The sequence below is a fragment of the Cygnus atratus genome, chromosome 20, assembly GCF_013377495.2.
Source record: "Cygnus atratus isolate AKBS03 ecotype Queensland, Australia chromosome 20, CAtr_DNAZoo_HiC_assembly, whole genome shotgun sequence".
Classification (NCBI taxonomy): Eukaryota; Metazoa; Chordata; class Aves; order Anseriformes; family Anatidae; genus Cygnus; species Cygnus atratus.
In genome coordinates this window covers 4,387,352-4,415,322 of record NC_066381.1, presented here as the reverse complement: position 1 = coordinate 4,415,322, position 27,971 = coordinate 4,387,352, and the positions used below count along the sequence as shown (strand labels likewise).

Genomic DNA, 27,971 nt, shown 5'->3' with positions numbered 1-27,971 from the left:
TGCCACTGCTTGGTTTAAGGCAGGGAGGTGACTAACACAAAACTTCCCCGTTGTAAGGCTTGTGAACGCAGCAGCTCAGTCTGTGTTTTGGGAAAAACCTTTGCATTGAACCACAATTAATTTAATCTTGCCCGTACGCTTTAAGTAACTGAATATGAAATAGAGCCGTTAAAGTTCTTCCCTAATTAAAAATACATCTGTTCACTTTCAAGAAAAGGAATATGGAGAGGGGAGTGGGTGGAAGGAAAAGGAAAGCTCTAGAAAACTGTCAGATACAGGGAGACTTACTAATCCTTGGCTGCAAGCAATACAACTGAGCTTTGAAGCTGGACATGAGCAGAAGGGCTGGGGAAAAGGCACAGCTGAAGTCTGGGGGAGTGGAGATGGGAGACCAGGCAGAGCTGGGGCTCCAGGGGTTTACAAGTCAAGCAGAGATACATCTGAGTCCTGCTTTATCATTATTAGATGCCAGCAATACAACACCAGATCAGAAGAAATCAGATCAAGCCCAGATAGGATTGCTGAGATAAGAGCGCATGATGTGCATTTCCAAGAAAGCCTTTTCTTGCCACGCACAACACAAATCAAGTAAATATATTTTTAAATCACTATAGGCTCAAAGAAACCCTGATGTTCCAGCCATAGGGAAGAGATAAATTACAGTGCTGGTCTGGGCTTTTGAGCCCACAGTTCCGTGTTTTGCATGGATGTGGGATAAAGTTGCTGTGCCAGAAACACAGGTGGGGAGACGTGTCTGCGGGGGCAGGAAAAGAGCTGCACTTAACAGATGTCCTTGTTACATTATATAATTTCAGAGCTGCAAACATTTAGTAGTTGTGCATTTCTGAGCATCCCTGAGCACCCTAACACTTCAACAGCAGCACCAAGAGGTCTTACAACCATGCGGGTTCATTGCACCAGCACCTAACTGGACAGACACGCTGTATGTCTCTACCCATGTGTCTCTCGCCTGATGCTACCTGAATGGAAGCTTAAAGGACACCGAGTTGCCTCCTCAAAGCTATGATAAACCCAGAAAACCAGGCACAGGGAACAAACATGAGTCCCCCAAGCCCTGTACTCACTGATGCTTGTAGAAGAGCAACAATTTAGTCCCTTGCTATGGAGAGGTGAACCCACCACCTAACTTCTGACATGTTTTGTCTTTAGCAGGAACGCCCAAGAGATCTACACAACAGAGGCAGCTCATCTTGCTGCTCCCAGGGAAGGCAGGGCTATGGCAGAGCCCAACAGGGAGGTAGGAGAAAGATCTGAGCTGCTCCGTGCCTGTCCGTTTTGCTGATGTACCAGAAAAAAAATGGGAACAGTGAAAGCGACTTACTTTCTTTTTCAGCTGTGGGCTGAAGTGAGTAGAGAACCCCTTGCTGGAAGGTAAGAGGGAGGCTTGGGGTGGCTGGTGGCCCTGGAGGACCTGGAGGACCTGGGATCCCTGTTTCTCCTGGAAGTCCTCTTGGTCCTTGAGGTCCCAATAGCCCTGTGCAAAAGCAGGAGAGGATCTGTTAGTGCATTTGAAGATGTACTGATGGATGCTACCATGTAAAAAGCAGTAACAAGCCCATTCACTCCTGGAGAGAAGAGAGTCTTGATTGTGATGATTCCTCCAGGACAGCGGAGAAATGCTACCTAAAAATAACCATCACTGCCGGATGTGATGGAGGTGTGAAACATGCAGAGCAACAAGAGAAAGGAATGACAATTAAGTCTCAGAATTGTTTCTGTTAAGTTAACAGACAGCCTCTCATCTGGTCCCACCATGGCCTGAGATTTTCACAGCACATTCTTGTCCTACTAATAAACAGAGGGTTTCTATCCTGAACTGCAATTGCGTGAGTCATGGGAAAAAATATGGAAAATTGGGAAGTTGTTCCTAATTCCCTTTGGCTTCTTCCTCTGCAAAGCAGACGGCCTTGCTTGGCTCAAAGGTGCCACAAAGTTTAATTACTTAAAGAGTAAAATCTCCCCTCTCCCTGAGACTGAGCAAAAAACTACAGGCAGCAAGGCTTGAAAGCAAGCACAGCTCTTTCTCTTCCCCTGCACGTACACCTGTATGTCACCTTACCACCAGGAAAGCATAGAACGAACAACAGAAACTCAGTCAGCAGCAAATCTATTCTGCTTCCTTTGGGACTGGAAAGCTCTCGTTGCAAATGGAGAAACCGAAAAGCAGACACATCCTTGGCCAGACTTTAGCCATTAATGGGTTGCCAGAAAATGCCAAAAAGCCGTTCAAGGCTGCTCTCACATTTTAAGACATGCTCCAAGTTTCAAATCTTTCCTGAGCTCAGATTTACAAGGCACAGCCTTTGAAATGCATGCAAAGCTCAGAGGCTGAGGTCTGACACCTATTGTGCAGTATCACCTTCATCAAAAGATTTAGGAACATTTTGGGGATGTAGAAAGTCTCTGAGCTCAGAAATGGAGTGTACTGTGAAAAAATGGTCTCATAACCTTTTCCCTTAACGTACAATAGCATCATTAGTTTGACATTCTGGCATCTGACAGCTTGACACAAATGGTGGAGAAAAAAGGCAGTTAGAACAGGCACACAGTGAGAAGGCTGAACAGGCAATGTTCTTCTCCGAAGGCCGACAGATCAGAGACCGGTTTTCACAGCTCCTGAGCAGGATGGGGAAACATGATCCTGCTATTCTGCTTTCTGGGAAATCCCAGGGACCATCATAGGTCTGCATGCAGCTGCTTACCCACTGTAAGGGCTGCTGGCTGAGTTCAGTGCCCAGGGGACTTGCAGGAATGGATTTAATATAAACCAAAGATGCTCAACACTGTGTGTTTCCCAGCCTTTTATGATCTATTTGCACAGACAATTTGCACAAAGTGAAATACATCCCAGCACGCTGGCACTGCCTTCCCTGGGGACTTACCTGGTGGCCCTGCTGGGCCCCTCTCACCGGGTTGTCCCTTCTCGCCTTTCGGCCCCGGCGGTCCTGGAAGACCAGTTGGTCCAACAGGGCCTGGAGGACCAACCTGTCCTGGCAGCCCTGAAAACGTTCAGAGAGGAAATTAGTTGGAGGTTGAAGGTCTTTAGCAACCTGGAAACCAGAGGCGAGGGACTCACAGATGCAAGGGGGAGAAATGCAGCTTGGTGCAGATAACGCAGATGGGGTGTTTCTGGTGGCAAGAGCCAGCCAGTAATACAGAGGAGAAAACCCAGAATGGACCTTGCTTCTCTTCTTCCTCCAGTCTTTAGAGACACAGAAGCATCCCCACGCCCAAGGTCCAACCCCACCAGCCAGCAGGACATACTCCTCCAGCCGGGATGTGCTGGTCCAAGCTAACCTGAGGCCGCAGCTGCCCCTTTGCCGGGTCAGAGCAGCTCTGGGCTGGCCGGTCCCTGAAGCCCTCATTTGCTAGTGCCATCCAGACGTGTCTGTCAGCTCCATGGCAGTCCCAAAGTATCAAAATACACAAAATATATTCACGAAAGCAAATCAAACCCTGTCTCCCTCTTGCTCTGGCTCTTATACACGGACCAGCCAGAGATTCTGCGTCAAAGATGTTTCCTTGTTTTCCCCTATTTTCATTTATCTATTGAGTGCACCATGCTGTGCACAAACATTTTTCATTCCCAACAGAAATGAATGCACGCATGCTTTTGAAGTAACTAGATGTTATTAATTTATACCAATAAGCAGGGTGCTGAGCAATCCCACCTGGAAATACCACTTATGCAATGGCTTGGCATGGCTGCTCAGACCCCCTGTAAGCCTAAGAGAGGTGCAGGCAGCGTTCGTAATCTGAAAGTGACTATTTCTGGTGACAATAAATAAACCTTTAGTGCTGCTTCATTACACTATCAAAATAGAAACAACACTTGGCAATTTTACAGTATTTTTCAGAAAAACACTCTGTGTCTTTTGCTCACAGAAGCAGTAGCTGCTTTGGAAAGATATACTTAAATACTGAGCAAACATCACTAAAGCCTTTAATACCTCAGAGAGGTGTGCGAGTTATCCCGTCTACTCCGATTAAGTGGTTAATGGTTACAATAAAGACATTAACTGACAGAGTCAGGAGAGTCACAGGTTCCTGGTTTCTGGTCTAGCTCTGAGTATTTGACAGTGGTGGCAGACATACAGTACATAGCCAGAGGAAGACCTGAATCCACGTTTTGGTGCATTCAGATTTCAAGTTTTAGTCTATATGTTACATATGAGCATAACCCAGCAGAGCACAGATCAAATTTTGATTTATTTTTAGTCGGCATCTTTCCCCACCCCTAGTATGAGAAGAGGTACTGGCCCCTCCGAGACCAGTGCCAGGAGAACCCGTGGCAGGTAGGGAGTGAAAGAGGATGGATGGGAATGGAGGGAGAGAAGAAGAAAAGGAAGCACGCTGGCCAGCTAGCTCCTCCATGGCTGCCCCAAAGGGAACAAGGCTACATAATAAAAATCAAAGCTCACAGGATTTGCAGCTCCAACATTTAGATTCAGTTTCCAACCTAGGTGTGGGATAGCCTACTTGGGGCACAAAACCCTGTTCCCCGACTTTTATCCAAACTGTCTGCATTTCTCAGAGCAAAGCAAAAATCCCAAATACCAGACCCCTTGAAAGATTCCCCTTCCTCTCTTCATTTATTGCCATTCTGGAGAGATGACTAAAATATATTTTTCTTACAAAAATGAAATCTATCCATCTCTAATCCATGGTGGAACCTGACAGACTGTGGAAATGAGATTTTCAAAGGTTATGTGTGGGAGCACATGCCTGCACTTTTCTTTTATTCTGTTATCGATGAAGGTCTGATTTAATACAAGTACTGAACAAAGAATTAAGGTAAGGTTTTCATTTGCATCAGTTTGCTTACCCACAGGACACAAACTGCAGACCTTTCTATGAATAGAGAGGCTCTTTTAATGGGTCTGGGTTAAAATCCCACCCAACGCAGCGGATGCTGTACTTGGCAAGCTCAGGCAGGTGATCAGGAGCCCATTTAACAGAGCAGGACCATTAGGCGAAACGTGAACAGCTTCTTCCACCCTACCAAAACCCCCAAACTTTAGCACAGCAAATCCTTCCCAGCACAGAGGGAAGAACAGCAGAAACAGTGCTCTGCAAGCGTGACACACTGTGGTGCTGAGCATGGGTCAGAACGTTTCCTCAGTCGTGTAAGTCAGACTCAATCCTTCAGTTCAAGCTTTATAAATCAGTCCTGTGAACCTCTGCAGACCAGGAGCAATCATTTGCTGCTAGCATCCTCAATCATGCTGCAGCAGAGGAGCTTTAAAGGAGCCGGCACTTACTTCCCTGAAGGTGGAAAGTGCTACAGGAAAGGCTGGGAGAAGCAGCACTGAGTAACGTGTCAGGCAAATGCTCATACTGGTGACAAATGGCGTTACCAGAATAAAAGAGACAAGTGCAAAATGGAGAAGAAAGAGGGAAGAATTCAGGGAAAAAGTGGGAGGAAAACCAAACAGGTCAAATCTTCAGCTGGCATAAATCAGCTCTGCTGCAGTGACGTTCATTGCTTTCAGAGAGCTGGAGCCCCTGGAAAGCATTCATTTCCCAAAATAAATGAAAGAAAAACCCAAGGGGAAAAAAAAAAGGTTGAGGGTAAGTATGCTACTGCTTGTGACCAAATCAGACGTGCAGAGACCTGGATTTTCTTCCCGGCCCTGTCATTAACCTGCAACACAACACCTGTTCCCCTTCTTTCCCCGAGGTCTTGTCTATACAGACAGGAGCACGTTATTCTCTGAACAGAGCTCAGTAAATCAATGCCCTGACCATCACCAGCAGCTTTCAGTGCCCCTGGCAGGCAATCCCAGCGAGATAATAGCGGTGCTTTCACCCTGCGCTCAGCGTGTGCCCCATTTGCTCTTGCCGTGTGTCCCTCAATGCACTGCCTCTCCCTCGGGCAGCGCTTTCCAGCCTTCATGTGCCGGGGGAACCAAACGTCTCCAAGATGATAAACCTGGTGTTCTGCCTCCCGTGATCAAATAAAACCCGAAGAAGAAATCCAGCCCCTCTGTGTCTGTGAGGTTCCGAATTCCTGAGGACTCCTGCCACAGGGTGCTTCTGCTTTTTGGGAAATATTACATACGGGACTGGGCATAGCAACATTTTGTGCTTTGAAAAAGGGAATAGCAGAAACCATTCACTTACCCTGCGGTATTAGCTGCTCCTCTGCACCTCTGTGTCCTTTAGGCTCTAATTAAGAGGGTGAGGGTTAAAAAAGAAAAATAAAAAGTTAGGTCTTTTGCTGCCAACTGGCTCAGGCAGAGCATATATATTTTCTTAATTCTCAGTAAAATATATCCTGTTGATTAACAAGCTGATCAGAAAGGCCAGCCGTGCAGCTGTCTCAACAGCTCTGATTGCTTTTAAATGATTGTCTGTTCTCGACCCTGCCACTCACAAAAGAAACAGCTACCCCAAGAAACAGTAGCAAGTTTTCCTGGACCTCAACCTGGAGAGGCATCAGCCAACTCAGAGCTACAAGGTCATCCAGAAACACTCTCATTGTTCAAAGCAGCCAGTCCGTATCACCCGTCTTTGTGCTAGGCACCAAGATCCTCCCCTCAGTCCATCAGGTTTAGAAATTTGGCAGCACGCAAGCTGGGACTTGGATTTGCTTTGGCTGAAAGAGTAGAAGCGGGGCAAAGCAGGCAGTATTTCACAAAACACGCTGGGGAAGGGGATGGGAGGGACAGAAGCATAGCTTTCCACAACCCCAAATCACACAGGGCACTCAAGTTTGACTTCCACCTAATCTATGATCACACTTAGTGAAAGATCTCCTGAGGTCTGCAATCACTGCAAGTGAACCTGGGGCAAGCCTGAAGCAGCGAGTGACAGAACCATGCTGAAATCATGAAAAAAGGGGCAGTCCCCACCACCCTACACCAACTGCATGAAATTCCCCCCATTTCACCAGAATCCCCAGTGCATTTTTTGGCTGGCTTTGAATTGTAGATACAAACTGATGTTGGGAGGGAAGGAACCCAAGTGTGAACCTTGATCCGTGAAACATCCCCACAGCTCCTTAGCAAAGCAAGCACTTGAAGTCCGCAGAGCTCAGCTGGGGCATAGAGGAGGCAATTACATGTCAATAAGCAACTTAACTGATTACTTCTAATTGCTGAAAGACATCGTCCTGACCTGAAATGCCCCAGTGCATGCCTGATTCCCAGTTATTAAGCTGGAGTTGTTATTCCACACTAGGTTAAATAAATCAAGGCTAGAAAAATACAGGGCAACAATGAGTAAGGACTAAACTTGGTGGAAGCAGGCAGGCAGGACTGTAATGCCTGCAGCTGGCTGTGCACCCAGCCTGGCAGTCTGGCCGAGGAGACAGAGCACTCACATACAGCTCAGACAACAATGTCGTGGCTTTTGGAGGTGCTCACTAGCTACCTGGATTTACTGCCGGGGTAGACGGTGCTCATACTGGGCCATGGAGTCAACCCGAGGCAAGTGCTACAAGAGATTGTTCTGTTCTGCAGCACTGCCAAAAGTCTGGGGGAATGGCATTCATCGCTCCTTGCTGAGCAGGAGGAGATTATCGCGTGTACAGAGCCTCGGAGAGGAGAGGACTTTGAGTGGAACGGACAGAGTCGTCAGTACTTCTGCTAGATTGACTTCAGCACAACAGGTGCAGGTGCAGAGATACTGCAACAGCAAAAATAAATGACATGGAGGAGGCAGAGTGAGCACATAATGGACACTGGGGGAAACTGCTTTAATTCAGTTCCTGGCAGCCGTCACTGTGGTTCTGAAAATACTTTGCTGAACATATTGTTAGTGAACCTCCCTCCATGTTGTGGCATCCTGTCAAATTATAAACATGGACGACATCTGGTCTATGTTGGTTGCTCCAAGTCTGCTGCAGTCATGAAGGGCTGCCATAATAAACTGCTCTGACAAAATAAAGGGGGAAAGAAAGAGAAAAAAAAGGAAAGTAGGCCCTACAGAGGATAAAGAACTGCTCTGGGAGCAAGCAAAGCAACTGACAGACAGGGCTTTGGAAGCAGAGAGCAGGGATCTTGAATTGAGAATGCCAAGGTCAAGGAAATTCAATGCGTAGTGATCTGTCTAGCCAAGTGGGCTCAGAGGGAGATTTCTTGTAAGTGTATTTTTTTTTCATGCCACAAGAGGGATCATAAAACAGCCCATTGTGTTTATGGTAAATTTAAAAAATATAATGCAGATTGCAACTGATGTTGCTATTCATGGGAAAGTTTTGCCTCCTAATAAAAGCAAGAATTACCCCTGGCCCAGTCCTCTGCCACCCCACACAACTCCCCATGGGGGAACACTGCATTTAGTGCTCAGTAGGTGAATACAAATGGTCCCCCTGTCCCCCTGCTGGCTCTCTGGAGTTTCCTCTGGAATGTTTCAATCTATCCAGGCCTCCAGATCCACAGGGACACAGGCAATGTTAAACCCTTAGGTTGAACAGCCCCTGGTTTGGAGGAACCATGGCTCTGGAGCTAACTAATGCTGGTTCTGACCCTAACACTGAGGATGAAGGCTCTCTAGCTGCCTCTCCGCAGGGTGCTTTTCCTGCTGAGCACAATCCCACCTTGCAGCGAGCACTTGCAGCCTGGCCAAAGGTACAATGGTGAGGGTGCAAAGCAAACAGCAGGTTGAGCCACCTGTGTCAGCAAGGCTGCCTACCCACACTCATCCCACAGCACCAACGACTCCCTGTTGGGTCACGCACATGGCAGCAAACATGCCCACAAAAAATAATAAAAAAATCCCATTAGTAAACCTTAAAGTTAGAAAACCTTTACAGAGCAGAGGGAAGGAGCTGGCAGCCTTTCCCTCCAACCCCTCTCCTGTGTGGCTTCCAACACTACGTCATATCGGCACGGCCTATTTCATAGGCACCCTACAGGAACCGTGTATGTGAGCTGACCAACTTAGCAGAGAGCAGGTCATGCTTACCAGCAGGTCCCACCGTTTTCCTCAAGACGGTCCCAGGATTTAGCAGGGGAAAGGCATCTGGCAGCAAGTCATCGTACCAGGTGGCTGTCGTCCCAGTGATTGGCAGGTTGTTTTCTAACGGGGGGCTTCGCTCCGCCGCTTCGAGCAGGAGGATCTAGGTAGGGGATGCAGAGAAGTCAGGCAAGGTCAGTGGGATGGTTTCACTCATGGTCTCAGTTCCGAGAGGTCTTGAAACTCCTCTACTTGCCAGCAGGAGCTGTGGATAACTCTACAGCACAGACTGCAGGGTTTTGGTGTTAAAGCTCCATTGGTTTTCTGGAAGAGGCAATAATTACCCCAGAAATGAGCCGGGTGACGTTGCAAGAGGTTCCCACGCAGTGCTGCATGCCCTCCTTAGAGAGGGCTTCGCTGCTCGCAGAGATTCAGCTGCCAGTGCAACTGTGTCCCTGGCAAGGAATGGGAACCCAGGGAACATAGCTGGAGTGAGGACACAGCTTCTCACTGCTCGGTTGAAATCGGGTCAGAAATCACTGAGCTGGTACAATGTGAGGGGCCGTGGGATGTCCTGGGTGGCAGCCTGAGGTGCCTCAGGACAGCTGCTGGCTGCAGACCACAGGACAAATGCTTAATGAATTAAACGAGACAGAGAATATGAAGCTTTTAAAGAGCTGAAGTGCTTTAATTTGGGAGCAAATAAAAAAGAGGCAATTTCCTCAAAAAGCTCTGCTTAGCATTAGTAGGATATTATTAAAACTCACAACTGCTTCTATACCTTGTAAACACACTACCTTCAAATAAATCCCCATCCCAATGTGCGTCCCTGTGCTATTTGGGCCATTTACAACCTGAGCTCCTTGGCAGAGCGATTCCATTTTCCCCGTACGATTCAGACTGCTGTTCATTGAGCTGCGCTCCCCCAGCCACTGGTGGCCCGTATGAAACTGGAAATGAGGCTTTAGCATGGCTGCAAAATCCTCCTAGAAGTGGAGGGAGGGAAGATGCAGGTGGACTCTGCCCGCTGACAACCTCAGTTAAAGTGAAGCCCGTGGGAACCATCACTGCCATTTGTAATCAACGTTTTTACTAGAGTTTTCACAAAATGCGATTCTTTATAAAATAGTTTTTATATTTTAACCTGTATGCTTCCTCCCCCCATCTTTCCAGCCACTAAGCAAGGACGGCATAACGAGGCAGTCTGCAGATGTCTTCTGAAAAAGCAAAACTATCCCTTCAATTATCAACCCACTGGGACCGCTGGCCTGGATTGCCAAGGCCCCATGCTCTGCTGCAAACAAGTTTTATCCCAATCGCTAGGCATCATCTAGCTGCTAGACATCATCGCTCCATCATCAGCCCTGCCGCCTGCCCAGGACGGATGCGGGATGCCCATCCCAGAGCAGGGCTGAGGCTCCCAGAACAAGAGTTTTGATGCAAACATCCCACCTAACCAGCAAACTCACCGGGAAACGGTTTGAGGAGTACACCAAGTGATTTGTTACAGCACTGTTTCTTCCTGTTTGGAAACCACCTAACCAAATACTGATTTACGGATAAGTGAAATAAAAGAGAATGCAGCTCAAACTTTCCAATAAATCCCTAGAAGTTTCAGCTTTTACATGCTGCACTCGTCTTTACATAATGAAGTCACACTGCAATTATAAATGAGAGTGACTTGGCTCCACTCATTTGTTTTTAACTTGCAATTATTACAGGGTTTATCACTTATTTATTACAAGGCCTGGTGAGAGCCAGTATTACAGCAATGCCAGGAATGATGAACTTCCTGCAGAATGCACTGGCCTGACAGGAGTGAATCAGAAACTAATTAAACTGGGAGCTAGCTTAAGTGCAGGGGAGCTATACCTCAGCTGCTGCAAACAAGCAAAATTCCTCCTCTTTATTAATGGGTCCAGAGCCTCACTTTAATACTAATAAGAAGGCAAAGAGGAATTAGGCCACCACAAGCCCTGCTTCTATCCAAAAAGCTTCCCTGATGCCAGGCAAGGAAGGAATCAGTTCAGTGTGTCTCACACACTGCTGTGCTTCTGCCCAGTAATTTATTTGTCAGGCTTTGAAGGAAGTTTGCTATCAGTTCAACAAACACTCAGGCATGTGCCTTACCATGAGCATGCTTAATTCCCATTGACGTGGGACTCAAGTGAACATTAAAGACGTTCTCTGGATCAATTTATCCTATTATATTGTTCTCCTGCTTCCCCAGCAAAATACCTGGATGCCGCTGCCAAAGTACACTCAGCAAGAGAGGCAAAACTACGCCTTGGGGTGGTGCGTGAGAGGGGCCAGAGCCAGGCCAGGGTTAGGATGCTCCTGCTGGGGGAAAGAGACCGACACAGGCTGTCTTGGATGGTATTTTGCCATGGTCCAGCGGTGCTGCAGGAAGAGGTGCCATGAAAGTGATAGCAGCACTGGGCAGAGACCAGCAGGCTGCAGGGGTCCATGGCCTTGGGGGCAGTGTGAGCAGAGCTAGCACAGCTCAGCTGAAGGTTGCATCTGGAGTGGAACAGCTCCAAATCATTTTTATGGGTGATAATAAAAACGTGTTACCACATAATCAACACTAAACAGTGGCAATGGTATCCTTTTCATTAAAAAAACATGGTTTAAATGAGTGCTCTGCTGATAAACGCCGGAAAAGATTTAAAGGCATGCACAGAATAATGTAGTGTGCTGTTTTATACGCTGACTATGTATACTTCCTGGTCATCGAGCCATCGTAACAAGTTTATTTTCCCAGGGCACAAAGTGATAGAGGTTGGGAAGTCTCTGGACTTGAAATTGCTGAGAAATTCTAGTTTTTATGATCAGGACTGAAAATGTGCCCAGAAGATGTAAAACAGCAAGAGGACAGCTCACATCGTGAGATCCAGAGAGCCAAAGCAAAGGGGGAAAAGCACAAGGGATTTAGTCACACTCAGAATCTCAAAGCATACACACTTCCTTCAGCAAGGAGTGTCCTTTTATAAGCTAGCACAGCACATAGCACAACCGGAGTCCTTCGGCGTTATTACAATAGCATTGGAGCCATTCATCTATTCTCTGTCACGTTCTGTTTTTCTTAAAACTGCCATTGCCGTAGTCAAGGGACTCGAGGAGAATTCCCACTTTCATTAAACAAAAAAAGAAAGTTTCTAGCCCTCTGAGTAAACTGCTGGAAAATGATACCACAGGGGCTCACAGCCAGAAAGCAAATTAGCAAAATGTGCAATGTATTAAAGTCCCAGTATTAAAGTCTTGGTATTTGCTTGTCAGTAGGGTTAGATGGACAGAAGGCTAACACCAACTGAAGAAGAACGCACAGCTTTGGTTGGGAATCCTCAGCAGTGCCCATGTCTGTTACTATTACTACTTGCAATGCAAATGTTATTACTAAAAAAAAAAAGGAGAGTGAGGCACAAAACACTCCAATGACACCAAGACATACATCTTGATGCCAAGGATGGCGACAGTCGCCCAACCGTGCAGAAGCAGGTACAGGGAACTTCCTGAGGGGCAGCACCTGCGGCTGCTGCTTGTGGTGGCAGGGGGGCAGATCGCTGCATGAGACACAAAGACCTTTCCTCCCTGTTTGCACGGCATTGCGCAAGGGGGAAGGATGGCCTCAAGTGAGCAAAGCACTCAGGCTTTTGTCTTTTTGCACGTACAGAAGCAAAAAGTCAAATCTGAGCCTAAATGGATGCGCTGAACCGGAGCCTCTGGCAGCAGAGGTCCCACCAGCATGATACGAGGGCTTGCCTCTGGTTTCCAGACCCCACCTCTCAGATGCAGCTGAACTGGGTCAGAAAGCTGGAAGGATCTGAAACGCTCGGGCCGCATCCCCTGCCAGCACCGCCGCGGGAGACGGGCCCGATGCAGGAGCCGGCGTGCGAAGGCAAAGGGAGAGCGGGAGGGATGACGCACTGCCCTGGCCGAGCAGCTCGCAGGCCAGCGCCAGAGGCAGAGGTTATTGCCTGCAAAAGTCACCCCTGGGCTTTCCGAGCCCCGCAGAGCCACCGGGCTCACCTCTGTACAGCGTCTGGCGCTCGCCCTTCTCCCGCGGCTCGAAGCCTGGCTCTCCTCTGCATAGGGCCCTCAGCAGGGACGTTAGTGTTACGTGCCTGAAGCTCGGTCCCAGCTTACTCAACCCAACTCCCCCTCTTCTATTTGCCAGCATAAACTTTCTAAACTTCAGACACATACCACATTTCTTGCGTCAGATCAAAAGCTCAGCCCAGGGACAATGGAAATGGGAGGAAGGTTTTCATCTTCTTGAGATGTTCAGTGTCTGAGGATTTTTTTGGCTTACAGTGGCTTTCAAGAACCCTATTTTGGTCGTTCCCACACATCAAAAGAAGATTTCACAAAAACAGCCTCCTCCCATCATCTGTCCTCTGCTTGCATTCCTGATGTCCTGTAACTAGTAGGTGCTAGAAATGAGGAAAGAACAGCCGGGCGTCCAACGATTTCAAAATTGATACAACAGGGCTCAGAATGTTTTTCTTTGGATAAAAACCCATGGAAATGCAGGGGGATCGTTTGACACAATCCAGATGGATATTATTAATTGATAAACACGGGATATTTGCTGTCATGAAGCATTGACAGAATGAACTCCCCTCCATCTCTTTCTGAAAAGGAGGGAAAAAAAACGTGCATGAATCTAGCTCATCAGCTAAAAATTCCAGTGTAAAATAAGATTCTCTTGATCTTGTAAAGACACAAGCTGATTAATAATGGTAATTGCATAACTTGTTGGACATATCTTTCTTTATAGCAAATTATTTGGCAAAATGTAAGAGTTTTTTAATCATTCATCCAGACACAGAGCTAAACAGGGAGTTTTACAAAGCCTGATGGAGAACCGTATCTCTCTTGTAGCATTATGAAACCTGTGAATGCAAAGCTCCGATGCAGACACAGTTGTTTGGTTTCAAAAGCCAACAGACATTCGGTAAGAGTTTGCTACAATCTGATGAACCGGGTACCCAGAGAGAATCTGGGTGACTTCATCCCTATAGCATCTTAGAGGCTACAGCCAAAGGGGACAAGATAATTAGTGCATGGAGGAGTTCTCACGATACTGATAGATTATGTAGGGAGCAATAGCTGATGTCACTGGACTGACCCAGTGTAGACCAAAAGGTAAGGTTGATGTCATCAGTTATTGCACTGAAGACAGAAATTTGGACCAAGGGCTTCTGCCAATCCATAGGTGATGCAGCCCACGCTCTTTCTGTTGAAGTATTTGGTTTCTTTGTACAGTTCTACAAGACTTCCAAAAACAGAGGATGCAAAAACTGACTGTTTCATCAGCAGGTGTCTTCTATGGGGGAATCACAGCAGAGACAACACAAGAGCATGGGCTAACCTACTAATTCAGGTGAAACCAAGGCAAAGCCCAGCAGACCAACAGACCATTGAGGCTTTGCCTCTCAGGCTGCAGCGGGACAAGGACTGGCACTCGCTCACCAGGTCACTGCCCTCAGAGGCACCCGGGGAGCTTCTCTGCTGCTGCCACCACCTGGGGGTTCACCTTTGCTGCTGTACGGCCGCGCAGCCAGCCATTACTGGCACCCCTACGCCTGAGAGCCAGGGGAAGGAGGTGGATGTGGAAAGGATCCAGCAATCCTCCCAGTGCCGTGCTAAGAGCTCGTTGCAGAGTGAAGTACACAAAGGAGCTCAGAGTGAAATCGGATTCCCCACCATTACTTTAAAACACCTGATAAAAATAAACTGCAGCTATAACCTTCCACCCTCAAAATCACATCATTCTTCTCTGCCCAATTTATTGCTTGTCACCTGCTGGGGATGTAGCAGTGTTACGGACGTGGAGCCAGGCCAGCCTGAGATGAAGTCAGTCTCCAGAAAGTAACATCTGTTCTCAGCAATGGCTTTGAGATCAGCTCTCTGCTTCTTGTCAGGTGAGAAGCCCTCGGCTCTGCCTGAGATGTTCGCATCGGCCAGCTCCAGTGGGCTGAGATGCCTCCTGCACTCTCCTCCTGTGCTGGGGTCCACATGAAAAGCTGCTAGAAGAGAGCAGCACAACTGGAAAAAGTCAGAGGTTTGGTCCTTTCCTTGTTTGCCTTGGTGCAGGATGAGAAAAGGACCTCAAGCCACTTTTCTCTTACGATCCTATTTTTGTTATGAAGCTCCACCAGAATTCCTGACTGAGAGCTGAGTGGAAGTTTGCACTTTTGGGCACAGGGTTAGCAAATGATCCGAGCACTTATACATCCTTTGCTGTTACCTACTTTTTGGCCACAAGAGTATTTCTCGTGAAAAACAAAGCTTGCAAATGTAATACTCTCAGGTAGTAAATATACTCACAGTATTTCCTAATGCAGACGTAGAATTCGCTTGGCAAATTAAGTTGCATGTTAAAGGACAATGGAATTTTTCAAAGTTATTTTATGAAAATGTCGAACATATTTGATTAAAAATGCCAAACCTGTAACTAAAAAACTTCCCAGGAGGGGGTGGTGGAGAGGGAGGTCTTTGAAGCCTTTTTGTGGTTCTGGCAAATGATTTACAGCATTTGCCAAACACATGGAACAGCCTTAGGGGACCAATTTCTCCTTCAATCCAACAGTGATAAGAAATAAGATCCAACAATTACCGGACTTGAGAATAAAAGGATTTTAAGTGTCATTCTGGAAGATAGAAGCATGCCCAAGTCAGAGAAAGGCCAGTATCTGAACTGACTCAAGTGTCCTTGGCAGAAGCATGATGATTGCTTGCTAGAAAAATGCCAAGGAGATAGATTTGAAGTTCAGAGATGAACTTTGATACAAAGTTTGGTTTACACACCAGCTTTTGTTTCAGCATCTCCCCTTCTTAAACATCAGTTTGAAGATGTGTTTTAGTCTTAAGGACAAAACCTGACCTATAGAAACTCACCAATTAATTTAAGCATTTTATAGGGATTGATTTAAGTTTGCTCTTGCTACAGCTACCTGCTGACTAGCCTAAATACTCCTTAAATTCAATGCATTGTTGGAACTGGAAATGCAGACTCTGCACAGGGTCACCAGGAAACCTCAGAGATTTACTAAACTACCTTCCTGTTGAGAACAGAAGGTAAATAAATAACTGCTAGTGGCAATCAAATATACAGCATGGAATATTCATGAAAGTCCTTGAAATACCAAGCAAGCATTACAGTCCGCTCTTTGGGACCAGCAGCAGCCTCACATCCAAGCAACTCGGGTTTTGCTCCTAGAGTTTCTCCCAGCTATGCTACAGTACCTTAAAACATCTTCTGTTTTGCAAATATTTCTGCACTACAGCAGGAGATTGTTTCATGTCTATCAGAGAAGGAAAAGACAAACCCCATAAAACATCACAGACAGATGCTTGGAGAAACAGGCAGATATAAAATCATTTCATACAATGATTACAGCAAAAAATTCCAAGTAATGGTGCTTTGTAATCAAAAGACATGGGTCATGAAGGTGCTGTGTGGAAATCTGAGCTACATAAATGGGGTGATTTCAGAGAAATAGCAACGGATCGATTAAACCTCTGTGTACTGTACCAAGATTTTCTTTAAAACCTTTCAGAAATTCCTGCACGGGGAATCACATTACAAGGACTGTTTTCATGCAAGAAATACGCATGTCATTTATCAATCACACAATGAATCATTCAGACACTAGATATGTAATGCTATCTCCTGCTTTAAAGCTGTGAGTGAAATGCCACGATCTTCTCAAAAGCGGTGTCAGGAGATAAGGCTGGGTTATATCAACGCAGATCAAATGCTGTGCTCGAGCTCCAACCGAAAGTTGGGATTAATATCACACTGCCCATAACTCCGTGGTGCGGTTTATTAAAAGAAAGTGGGGCTTGTGGAGAACAAAATGAGCAGAAAGCTTTAGGCAGCTGCCTGCTTTCCTGTTAGCACTGCACGCAGTGGGAGCGGCACTGCAGCTCTCTTGAGTTTCAGCACAATTTGTCGGGGCTTTGTCCTGTGTCACAGGAGGGCAGCATCAGGCTCAGGAAGGCCAGAAAGAAAGGACTGTATACGATTCCCACTAAGAAACTGTGCTGGCATAAGGAGAAGCCTTGTATTTGAAATAAAAGTGGGTTGTGGGAGGCTGTAATCACGTTGCATAGAATGTCATGGGAGAGAAGTAAGGTTTGGCATACCGGGGAGGGGGGAGCTTTTGTCCTTCCCTGCACACTTTCTTGCCCTTGATCCCAGCCTTAGCACCATCTTCCCGATGTAGATTCAAGCCTGTAGATTTCAAGCTCAGCACCATCAAGCAAGCTTTCAAACCTGTGGCACCAAAATGGGTCTGGTATCAAGCAAATGGAGCGGGCCGATTCCATCCCAGGCTGATGACAGGGTAACTCAAAATGGGAAAGACGAGAATGGGCCCGGACTCATCTCCCTTCACCTCCTTTTATGCAGCAACATCTCATGCAGCCCCAAGGACAACTTACAGCAGTGTTAAGGAGGGCACAAGGCACGTGAGGACTTTGTTCTGTCCCTAATGAGTCATTTTTTCATTCTGTTTTCTTATATCTCGCTTTCTATTCCAACTTTCATATTACAAAAATCAGAGGGTTCCTTTTATTACCTCATTTGGACACTGACCTTACAAGCTGGATGAACCAACTCATCCTTGCATTAAGAAAGACGAGAGCCATTCTCGTTACACCCCCATTTTTATGGGGACAGCTGCGGTAGCCTGCAGAAGAGGAGGAGAGAAAGAAGAGATGACAGACTTGCAGCCTCTACTTCCGCAGCTGAGCTTGTTCCACGTACACTTGCCCTTCACAGCCACTGGAGGACAAAGGCACATTTTACATAACCTCACACATACTGGGGAGGGCTCTTGGCTCCTCCTCCCCATTGCGGAGGTGTGAGGAAGAGACTGTTTTTCACTTGTGCCTAGCCTGCTCTATTAAAGCAGCATTAAATTCCTATTATATTCCTATCTATTAAATTCCAGGTTGAAATTCAAAAGGGCAAAAGCAGCAATGTCATTCCTGGGTGACCTTTTCTGATTTACGCTCTGCAGTTGCAAGTCCCCCCTCACACCGCTGGAATGCAGACTCCCTGTACATTTGGGATTGTCATAAATAACCCAGAGATTATCTCCAAGTTTCCCACACAGGGTATTCCAGCCACAGCCCGTGCACAGCAAAGGAGCTCTGTATTTTCTCATACCCAATAAGACATTTCCATATCCCTTCAGCACTGAAAGCTTCCAGAGGACAGCTATCCTATGGCTATCCTGTGACCACTTTCACCAATGGCATATTCAGATACCATGGACTTCCTTCTACTTACTACAACGCAAGTGCAAACGGGCCAACAGGCAAAAAACAAACAAACAAAAACCAGAAAAAAAAAACAAAACAGGAATCCATCTTTGTATTTACTTCTCCCATTCGTACTCTTACCTTGCTGTAAAAGCAAGGAGAGAAAGAAGGCTGTGGAAGGAAATCCTGCCCCAGAACCGTCTGTTTCCCACCTAGGAAATGACAAGAGTTAGTAGAAAATGTCTTTCTCTGAATGTGAACCTTCTCCATTCACCACTCCACAAAAAAAAAAAAAAAAAAAAAAGTCTGAAGGAGAGAAATCATACCATAGAAATACTCTTTGGCTGCTCATATGGCTTCTACTCTGGCATCTTCAGGTCCTGACATTACTGAGCATCAGTTGTTTCAAAACAGGCATCTTTCTCCAAAACCCAGAGCAGGAATAGAAGCAATACTACATGAATATAAGCACCTTTTTCAAGGGTGCTGGCAATTACTGCATTACAACAACTGAGGTCACTACATGGCTGTGTAGATCAAACTGAACTTAAATTAACATGGAAGAAAGAGTGAATCAGCACATTTCTCCTGTGTACAGCATCTGTGCTCATATAATGTTGCTTCACTCTGCTTTTAATTGCTACACACCACCAGTTTTTGCACAGCACCCACAGCTTATCAAATGAAGTGGAAGCCTGAAGATGAACAACATCCTTGCTAGGCTGTGCTGCAGAATATACTCTCCTAGCAGATGCACGATCTTTAGCACACCACAATACAAACAGACAACTCATTGCCCTCCATAAAAGTAAACCTCTTGATGAGCTTTGCTCCCAGCTTGGGTGTCTGTGGGAGCACAGTAAAGTCAGGAGGAAACCCATCACAGCAACAACACAAATTGCCTCATTAGCTCCCCAGAGCTAAGGTGTTTTCCTTGCCTTTGGAACTGGGTAAGAAATAAATGAATATAATTAGCTAGAGAAAGGTCAAATCGGAAACACAAGTTTTCCAAGCTGTAACTTTTCAAACTTCTGCGAGGATGAGGTGTCACACACAAATGCTCACATTTAGCATGGCTAAAATAGAGCATGAAGCACTCTTCCTGCAAGCCAGACAAGCCCCAAGCAGCAGCACTTGCTTAGCATTACGAGGTGTCCGGGACTGCAGAGTGCTGCAGCACTAAAACACACAGACACGATGTGCTATGCCCAAGATAGCTGATGGAGCTGATCGACACCACTGAGGTGCTCCTCGTCTGCTGAGTTCAGGCTCCACCAGCTGATCATGTCTGTGATTCTGCAGACTTTGCGGCTACCTGGAGACTTGGAGGGCCACGGCTTGTCCTGGCATTCCAGCGGTCCTTCTGGCAGGAGGCTGTCACTCTGCGATCTGTGAGTCTGAGTCATCCAAAGTGCTCAGTGAGGCAGGGAGAAGGTGCTCTTTGCTTGGCCATGGCTGGGACGAAGCCAGTACCCAAACCCTTCAGGGGTCCGGCTGGTCACATCTTGGCACTGGGCTTTGCACACATCTGCCTCGCTGATCCTCATGTCAAAGGGTTTGCAGGACTGCAAAGCCTTCAGCTGTCGACACGGCGCTTGTTGGCTGCCAGCTCGGTGCTCCCTTCTGAATGCAGGGCAGGTTGCAGCATGGTGGCTGCCAACACCCAAAGCATTTCCTAGAGACCAGCACGTCAGGTTTGCCAGTCAGGGGACAAATGCCAGTTGCTGCACAAGTGTCTTAGGTCATGTTGCTGCCTTCACTAGAGCTCCCACGCACAAGGCGAGTGGGCAGCACTTCCCAAATATCACAGGCATCAGGCAGGTGGTACCCATGTCGGAAAGCGGATTGCTTTTAGGGGACAAGAACCTAAAATCACCTGCTTTAAACCAGCTGCATATCTGCACAACAAACCCACTGACTTGGGGGCACTTTCACTCAGGGTTGAAGACTTCTCAAGGGGGTTTGGGCAGGTGGGAGCTGCCTCCTCCTCAGCCAAGTCCTGCCAGGGCCCTGGCTGAGGCTGGCCTTTGCCTCTTAGGCTTTGTTATCCAGCACAAGTGCTGAGCAGCAAAAGCCAGCAGAGCACAGGTGCTCTGATGTCAGGACTTCGGAACAAGTCTTCGGTTATGAATTTCCAGGGAGTCAAATACAGAAAGTCCTGGAAAGTGAAGCAAGGTAGAGCTGGCTACAGCCCGAGCATGGGAGGGCTGATTTACATCTCTCTGAGGCTGGTCCATGTCTTACTTGGACTCGAGACTACACGCAGAGGTCGGTCACCAGCCCCTCTCTCCTCTCCGAACGCCTCCAGCTCCCCGCTGCCAAAGAACACCCACCTGCCAGGTCCCACTGCTACAAGAAACAGCCCAGCTCGTCTTTGTCCTTTGCACTACAACAGTTGTTTCCACTCGAACAATACAGAATTCCCCACATCTTCATCCCCCCTCCCCTTTCGTTTTCCCCGAAGTGAAATATAACTGCGAAGGCTTTGAGGAAGTTCCAGACAACATTGCTCACTTCATTTCAGCTCAGACAATTCCCAAATTACCAGAATCTCATGCACTGGCCTCAAAATCACCACACATTCAACCTCCCCCCACCAAAGGTTTCTCCCCAAATTCTTTTATGTCACTGATAACCATATGTTAATGAATAATAAGAGCAGCACTTGCCTTAAAGGAACCAAAGCACTGCATCTAACAGCCAGGACTGGGCTGGCACAGGGACACCACAGATCTAAGGGGACCGACTCAACTTTTTTGTTACTAGACTGGAACAAGTCATCTGAATCCCAGTAGGCAGAAATTAAAACAATTTGCAGGAAAAAAAAAAAACCAAACAACAATGTGAAGGTCTGCCCTTAATATTTTTCTCCACTGAAGCACACACAAAAGCCTCCCATCCTTCAGAAAAGGGATAAAAACACAGGAATGGACAGCAATTGAAGAGCAGACTGAACAACTGTCCTTCGAAAAATCTGCGTGCCCTTACTGCTCTGTTTTGTGCCCTACAAGGGTAAGGTTCCACAAGGCATTGGAGTGAGCAAGACCAGAACTGGAGTCTGCTCCTTTCCTGAGCCAGGGGAATCGCTGCTTTATGTCCCCGTGGTATCAAGCAGCTGAAAGCAAGACTTTTATCATACAGCTCCATCTGCCCTCTGTTCCTGGAGCAAAACCTGAGCACTATTCAGGAGGAGCTGAATTAATGCTCACACAGACCCATCTTTCACCAGCCCCCAGCAGTACAGACGGGGCTGAGTGCCTGTATCTGCTTCAAGTGTTTTGTCCTGCACCACCCAGGCACCTCCCTTTGGGCTCGTTTGAGGCAGACACACAGAGCACTTGCTGTAAAGCAAATGGAAACAGAACAAGCTGCCTCTCTGGTTATTAATCCCAAGAGCCGAGCTGAGCGATGGAGATGAACAGCTCTCTCCTTGTGCACCACTTGGTGTCACACCAGCTGAGCTCTGCTGTCCCTGCTTGCTGTGCAGACGGACAGACACCTCCTCTCTCCAGGGATGTCAACTTGTCTTTTTCACTGGCAACGCTTGGAAATTTTTGCCAAACAGAAGAATAAAGGCAATAAAATCCTTACCTTGGCCTCAAGCGTGTTTAGCCTCTCGGTCATATCTGCTAGTCTCGTGCAGTTCATGCATTCTGGAAAGAACAAAACAGAATGATGTAAAATCTCTGTGTACTTCGCATTCTAATCCGTGGCTTTCACTCTGCAGGCCCTGATCCCTTTTTGATCCAAGGCACACAGGGAAGTGCTTTAAGATAATCAGTTATTGGGGGTGGGATGTGGAATAAACATTCAACACTGTTATGCAGGTAAACAGCCACAGCCACATTATGAATGTTGTTTGGGGACGTTCGGTGGTGCGGTGTGAAACCAAGTTCCCAACAGGCAGAAGGCAGGCAGAGAAAAATTAGTTTTAAGAATTTTCCTGGTGCCAACCAGCACGACCAGTTGTCACTGGCAGAGACATGGTCTGTCAGTGGTACAGGCTGCCATGGCACGTACCGCCTCGCAGACACCAGGCTGCACAGCCGCTGCTCCCACTTAGCTCGGTGCTCTTCCTTCCCCTGCTCTCAGTCCTGGTCAAATGCCAACGAGAGCAATGACTGCACAGAATGCCCGTCTCGGCGGAGCCCTGCTCCATCCCCAGGCCCTGTAACCACTCCCACAACAAATCATCAGTCCCAGCAACAGCGAGAAAAAACAAAAGTGACCCCAGGGCTGATGCAGAGCAGACCTGCAGCACGAAGTGGTTTCCATCTCACTTTGCTGCATAGAAGCAACAGATCGGCAGCAAGCACCAAAGGGGTCTTGACAGGATGCCTTACCGAGAACAAATGTTAGCTTAATGGGCTCTGAGTGCAGTTTAAAATGATTGCTTGGTACAAAGGACATCACTTATCTAAACAGGAGGCCTGCTGCTTTGCCTCTGTTTTCATTTCAGCAGTTTTAAAGTGAGTGAAGGAGGATAAAGCCCTGAGCAGAGATTTAATCAACAAGCACTTTCCCAGCACGTCACAGCCGTGTTGAACGGCCTGTTCCCAGCTATCAGAGAAGCGTTCCAGCCTGGCCTGCTCACCTATCACAATTTCTGAAGTGCAATGGTTTTTAAAAAGGGAAAATGACTCGCAGCATGAAGTATTACAGAGAACAAACCAGCCTTACTCAGGCGACACATCACCACCAGCTCATGTCCCACAGAGGAGAATCTCTGGGTGCGTTTCTGGGCTCCTTGAGGACTAGGGCCAGTTTGCAGTGATGACCACTGAAGCAGTATTTCCTCCTGGTATTTCCATAGGGCTGGGGAGGTTGACCCCTAATTCTTGAGCCACTAACCAACCATCCAGGTGTGGCTCAGGCTGAGGGTGCACTGGGGATTTGTGTAACCCCAGTACCTACCTATGGAGAGCAATGGGTGAACACGGGTTCAGGTGAACATGGGCTTTGACCTAACCAAACATCCCCAGGACACCTGGGACTCAGTTCTCATCCCTAACGAGTGTCTCCTTTTGCATGAGGACCCCTGAGGAACCTCTCAAATCTTCACCCACAAACACTTTCCAGTTTATGAAGCACATGGTATGCGCCGATGGCTCTCAGCCACGCAACGATTTTAATATGTGGCTCGGAGGGCCAGGAAGTTTGGCTGTTCCCCTTCAGTGATTTACAGCCCAAGCAGATTGTCTGAGTACTAACGGCATCCAATCACCCACTGCATAAACCTTCCAAAGAAATTCTCTCCTTGACCCCTTGGGGGCACAGAAAATCTCCATGAGGAGCTGTGCACCTTCCCAAAGGAGGTAGATACTCAGCCTCCATCTGGTGGGGCCTTACCTTTCGCAAACAAAGCATCTGATGGTTTGGGCACACTGAGATCGAGGGATTCCCTCACAGGTCAAGACTGACATGGACCATCTTCGGACTAACAGCATTTGTTTGTTTTTATTCTCTGCAATCGATCTTGGGGGTCAATATTTTTGGCCTGAACTGGCCCATGAATACATGAGTGCCACAGGCGCATTGTCCCCAGGGAAGGAAGTGGGCGAGGCTGGTTTGGTCTGCATCTGCTTGTGGTGTGCAAAATGGGGAATTATGTTCTGTTTGTAACCAGCTTCATGCTTTTGATCTTGCTCATCCCCATAGAAAGATAAGACTGAATAAATCCAGAGCTCCCAAGAGCCAAAAGGCGTACCAGATGTGTTACAGAGCAAATAAAATATGGAGTCCTAGTCTCCCTTCTGCTGGCTTGCACATATTAATAACCCCCGTAGGTTTCAGAGGGACTGACTTGGACTGTCTGAAAACCATCTCTGGGGCAGATTTTGAGATGAATTGATAAGTTAAACTCTATTTGGAGAGCTCAGCTTACTAAAAGGGCTTGTACTACCCCTCTGCACAGGGGCGAATCAACCAACTCAGAGGAGAGGGAGCTCTGATCGTCTCTGCTGGACACCGGTCCAGCAGCCCCTCTGCTCTTGAAGAGCATCTCAAGCAGTATTCTTATGTGCATTTGCTGGACAAAACGTTAGATTTAAATCAACAAAATAACAGAACTCTGATCCTGTTCTTCTCAAAGCACCTGGAAACCCAGATCCACACCCAAAGTACTTAGCCTGGACCCAAATGACATTTAACTAATCCAGTAAGTGGAAGTCCTAGTGCAAAAAAATCTTCTTACTGAGGAAAATAGTCCTGCCAGCAAATCCTTGTGTAATTTATCTAGCTAACTGGCAGATGGTCAATGCTTACAAACTTGAAGAGTGAGACGAATGCTTGGTACCTCTGACACAGAATCTACAGGCAAAACTTGCTTACAATACACCAGGGACCAGCCTCCTTCAAGGTCTGGGGGTCATTCTTTGTCGTTGTAGAAGGCCTGAGGATGATGGTGACAAATCAAGCTAACAAATATCTTCCCTTACTACTATGCACTTATATATTTACTCTCTAATCCCGATGGCTGGTGGTTCCAAGGGCTTGCACTGCAAAGTCAAAGCATTCTGCTTTAGTAAAGCTAGCTTGAGAATCTCACATCACTATTCCACAGACAATGAATACAACGCTGGGGCAAATACACATGCTCTCTGACCTGAAACACCAGAGCAGACGCTATCCATATCTGCAGAAATCCATCACTTGTTGCTACACAGAACCACAGTTTATTTCCCCCAGATTCCTCGCTGGCAGATTTGTATTTTTCCAGCTAAACTCTGAGAAAGGAGTTGTGATTTCACCCTATGAAGCCCAACCTTAAAACACATGGTAGGATTTGTTTTAGAAATATTCCAGCAGGGAGGATAAATAATTGAGATAATAAGTGTAAGACTGTACCAGCGTATCATGTGACACCCGGTCTGTCTCCAGAACATCTTGCTGTCCCTGTCCTAGCACACCTCTGCCTTCCTGCCCTCCTGTTCCCCCTCTCTGTCTGCGTGGGTAAAGCAGTACAACTGGAGGGAAAGGAAAGATGTAACATATCAGAGATGGGATAGACTCGGCGTGCTGGCAGATAGCAGATCACATACCCTGTGTCAGCGGTGACCCACTTAACTCTGACCCAAAGGCTGCTGCATTTGATCAGCCTTCGATTAAAGTCTGAGAGCTGGCACCTCCTGCACTGCACAAACAGGCACCAGGCTCTGGACATGCTCCTAGGACAAGTGACTGACAACGGTGAATGTCTTCCTTCGGGTGCCTTGCTACGCTTGCCCTTCCCACTTTGCTTGAGCAGCATGAACATAATTTCATGATTAAATAGTTGCATATTTTGCCTGCTCAAGGCTGAAAGCCCCACAAGTCTTCCAGCTCCTCACTCAAATCAAGATTAACAAAAAAGGCATGACAACGGCTTTATACCAATAGGGCTCTAATGATTTCAGCATAATTATCACAGTGGCACTGAAGCGAGTAAAGAAATCAGGCCAACTTTCACCATGGGGCCACAGGTCAGAGCATTCTGTGAAACGGCAAAGAAACCTCTTGGCATCTCTGCCCCATTTCTCAGCTCTGACAGCCCACGCTCATTTGTATACCCAGAGTCTCTGCAGAATATTAAAAGGGCTTTTGGTTTCCCTACAGCCAGATGCTCAGTAGATATAAATTGCACAGCTCAACTGAAGTCAAGGGATCAAGGCTCTGTCTCTCTTTTTCTTGATAGATTACTCCAAAATTCATATTTCAGAGAGGCGGAGGAGGTCGTTTATAGCATATGAAAGGGGAGAGAATTCTGGAATCACAAAGTCTTTGTTTAAACAAATAAAACCTTTGCAGCCAGCTTTTTCAAGGTCATATTTTGCCATTACTAGAAAGCCGAACCCTGCAATGCAATGGGGTGGTTTGGAGTACACTGTGCTACAAATCTGTAACATGCAAGTTGAGTAGGTCCAGTTTGGAGAAAATGTTGTTCAGTATTCTCTGAACAAATCTGGAAGAGCATCAGTAAAGTCAGCTAAATTAATCCAGGCAACTGTTTCTTTGCAAGGAGAAAAGAATGAAGCTCAAAGCTCCTGAGGGAAGCAGAAAGCATAGCTAACTTTACAGTAAACTCTGTGAGCAGATAGGGAATGAGAAGTGACAAAGACATCCAGGATCCAGCAGTGATGCAGCAACGTGACTCACTCAGGTGACAACAGCACTGTCACCACGCCCAGGCTGTCCAAGTCCCATTATCAGGCTCAGCATGAAACACCCACCAGAGGTGTTGTACTTGGACACTTCAAGATAAACCACTGGACCACTGCCCCTTCCAACCACTTGTTCCCACACACATGCATACAGCTTAGCCAAAAAAAAAAAAAAAAAAAAAAGCAGTGATATTTGCAGGAACCAGAAGAAATTTCAAATCCAATTCCACAGTAGAAACACAAAAACAGACCCCCTGCACCTACCTAGGTGGCCCTTTGTGGGGGACAGCCAGCCTGGACTTGCATCTCCACCCCTCTTTAATTTGTCTGATTTGACCCTTCCAGCCTTTTTACATGGATACCGAGTTTCCCTAAGTAGTTTATGTTCTGGCCCTTTGCAAAAGCTTTCGCCAGTGCTTGTGAAGGATAGCAGGCCCAAGCCATAAATCACAGCCAACCTGAGATCTGTTTTTTCAACACGTTTCCTCTAATGAGAGTCAGATGTTGGCTAGATAGACTTTATTAATTGTACTTGTTTGGTATCAGTCATGTCTTTAGCTCTGTAATGGAGCTGGAACAAGCTAAAGGCAACGGGCTGACAGCAACTGTGTGGAGAGGAGGAGGAGCGCTCGCGTGGCCCAGTAGCCTCTGGTCTGAAGAGAAAATGGGAATCAAAGGTCAGGGAGCTGCGGGAGGGATGGGATCCTGACAGGATGGCGCAGGCCTGGCCACCGCACGGCCAGCAGAACAGGCCCACGAGGCTGGAGCAAGGCCTGCTCGCCAGGTAAGCACCCTGCGTTTTGTTTAACGCAAGATCAACAGGACCCAGCTGCGACAATCTCTCTGCTTACTGCCATGGTATTTACACACTGAGTACGTTGTGAATTTACACCTTTTGGCAAAGGCAGTGGTTGGGAAGGGGCCGCGGTGGCTGGGGTCTCACACGGCAGTGGGGCTGGGATCTGGCTGAGGCAACCAACAGGGAAAAGCCAACCTCACCACATCCCTCCTCTCCCCACCTCATGTTAAGGCCGTCTGTCCTCTCACCCCCTCTCTGGGGCCGATAGCTACCCAACGCCGTGAGCCTCTCACTTCCAACAAACAATTCCTCTGACCCTGTGTTCAACACCAGCGCCGACCAGTCCCACAGCACTGCCGCTGAGCAGGGCCCTGCACATAATTAAAGCACTTCACAGGTAACGAACCTCAGGCCAAGGAGGCTCAGAGAAGTTTAAAGATGATCTCATTGACCAAATAACAATGTTTTGTTCTCTCCCACAGTTTTCACATCAGGATTTTACAGGATGCAAAGCTTTAGTTTCACTCATAAATTGTAAATTATTAGGCTGCCTATCAATATGAAACAGAACATCTATAGAATATTTCTGCAATTTTAGCATCATTATGGATAATTCATTGTCCCTACCAGGAGACCCTTATCACTGCCAAAATTTCTCCATTTGTGATCTCTCTCTCTCTCCATTTAATATATATATATATATATCTATTTTAATAACCCTTACCCTTAACTTTACTGGCTATCTTTAAAAAGCAGCTCAAATTTCCCTTCTTATGAGAACTGCTATCTGATCTTTTTCTGCTTGTAAAATATTCATACTTAATTTTCATGTCTAC

The 27,971-nt window shown here is 46.9% G+C and overlaps 1 protein-coding gene across 1 annotated transcript in view; it reads right to left on the bottom strand.

Annotated features, from left to right (window-relative positions):
* COL26A1 (collagen type XXVI alpha 1 chain) overlaps positions 1 to 27,971 on the bottom strand; it is a 168,843-nt gene that overhangs the window by 19,390 nt on the left and 121,482 nt on the right. The window contains exons 4-7 of the mRNA XM_035559059.2: positions 21,790 to 21,851; positions 8,932 to 9,085; positions 2,904 to 3,020; positions 1,343 to 1,495 (exon numbers count right to left, since the gene is read on the bottom strand). Coding sequence (XP_035414952.1) covers positions 1,343 to 1,495; positions 2,904 to 3,020; positions 8,932 to 9,085; positions 21,790 to 21,851 — 486 coding nt within the window. The remainder of the gene's footprint in view (positions 1 to 1,342; positions 1,496 to 2,903; positions 3,021 to 8,931; positions 9,086 to 21,789; positions 21,852 to 27,971) is intronic.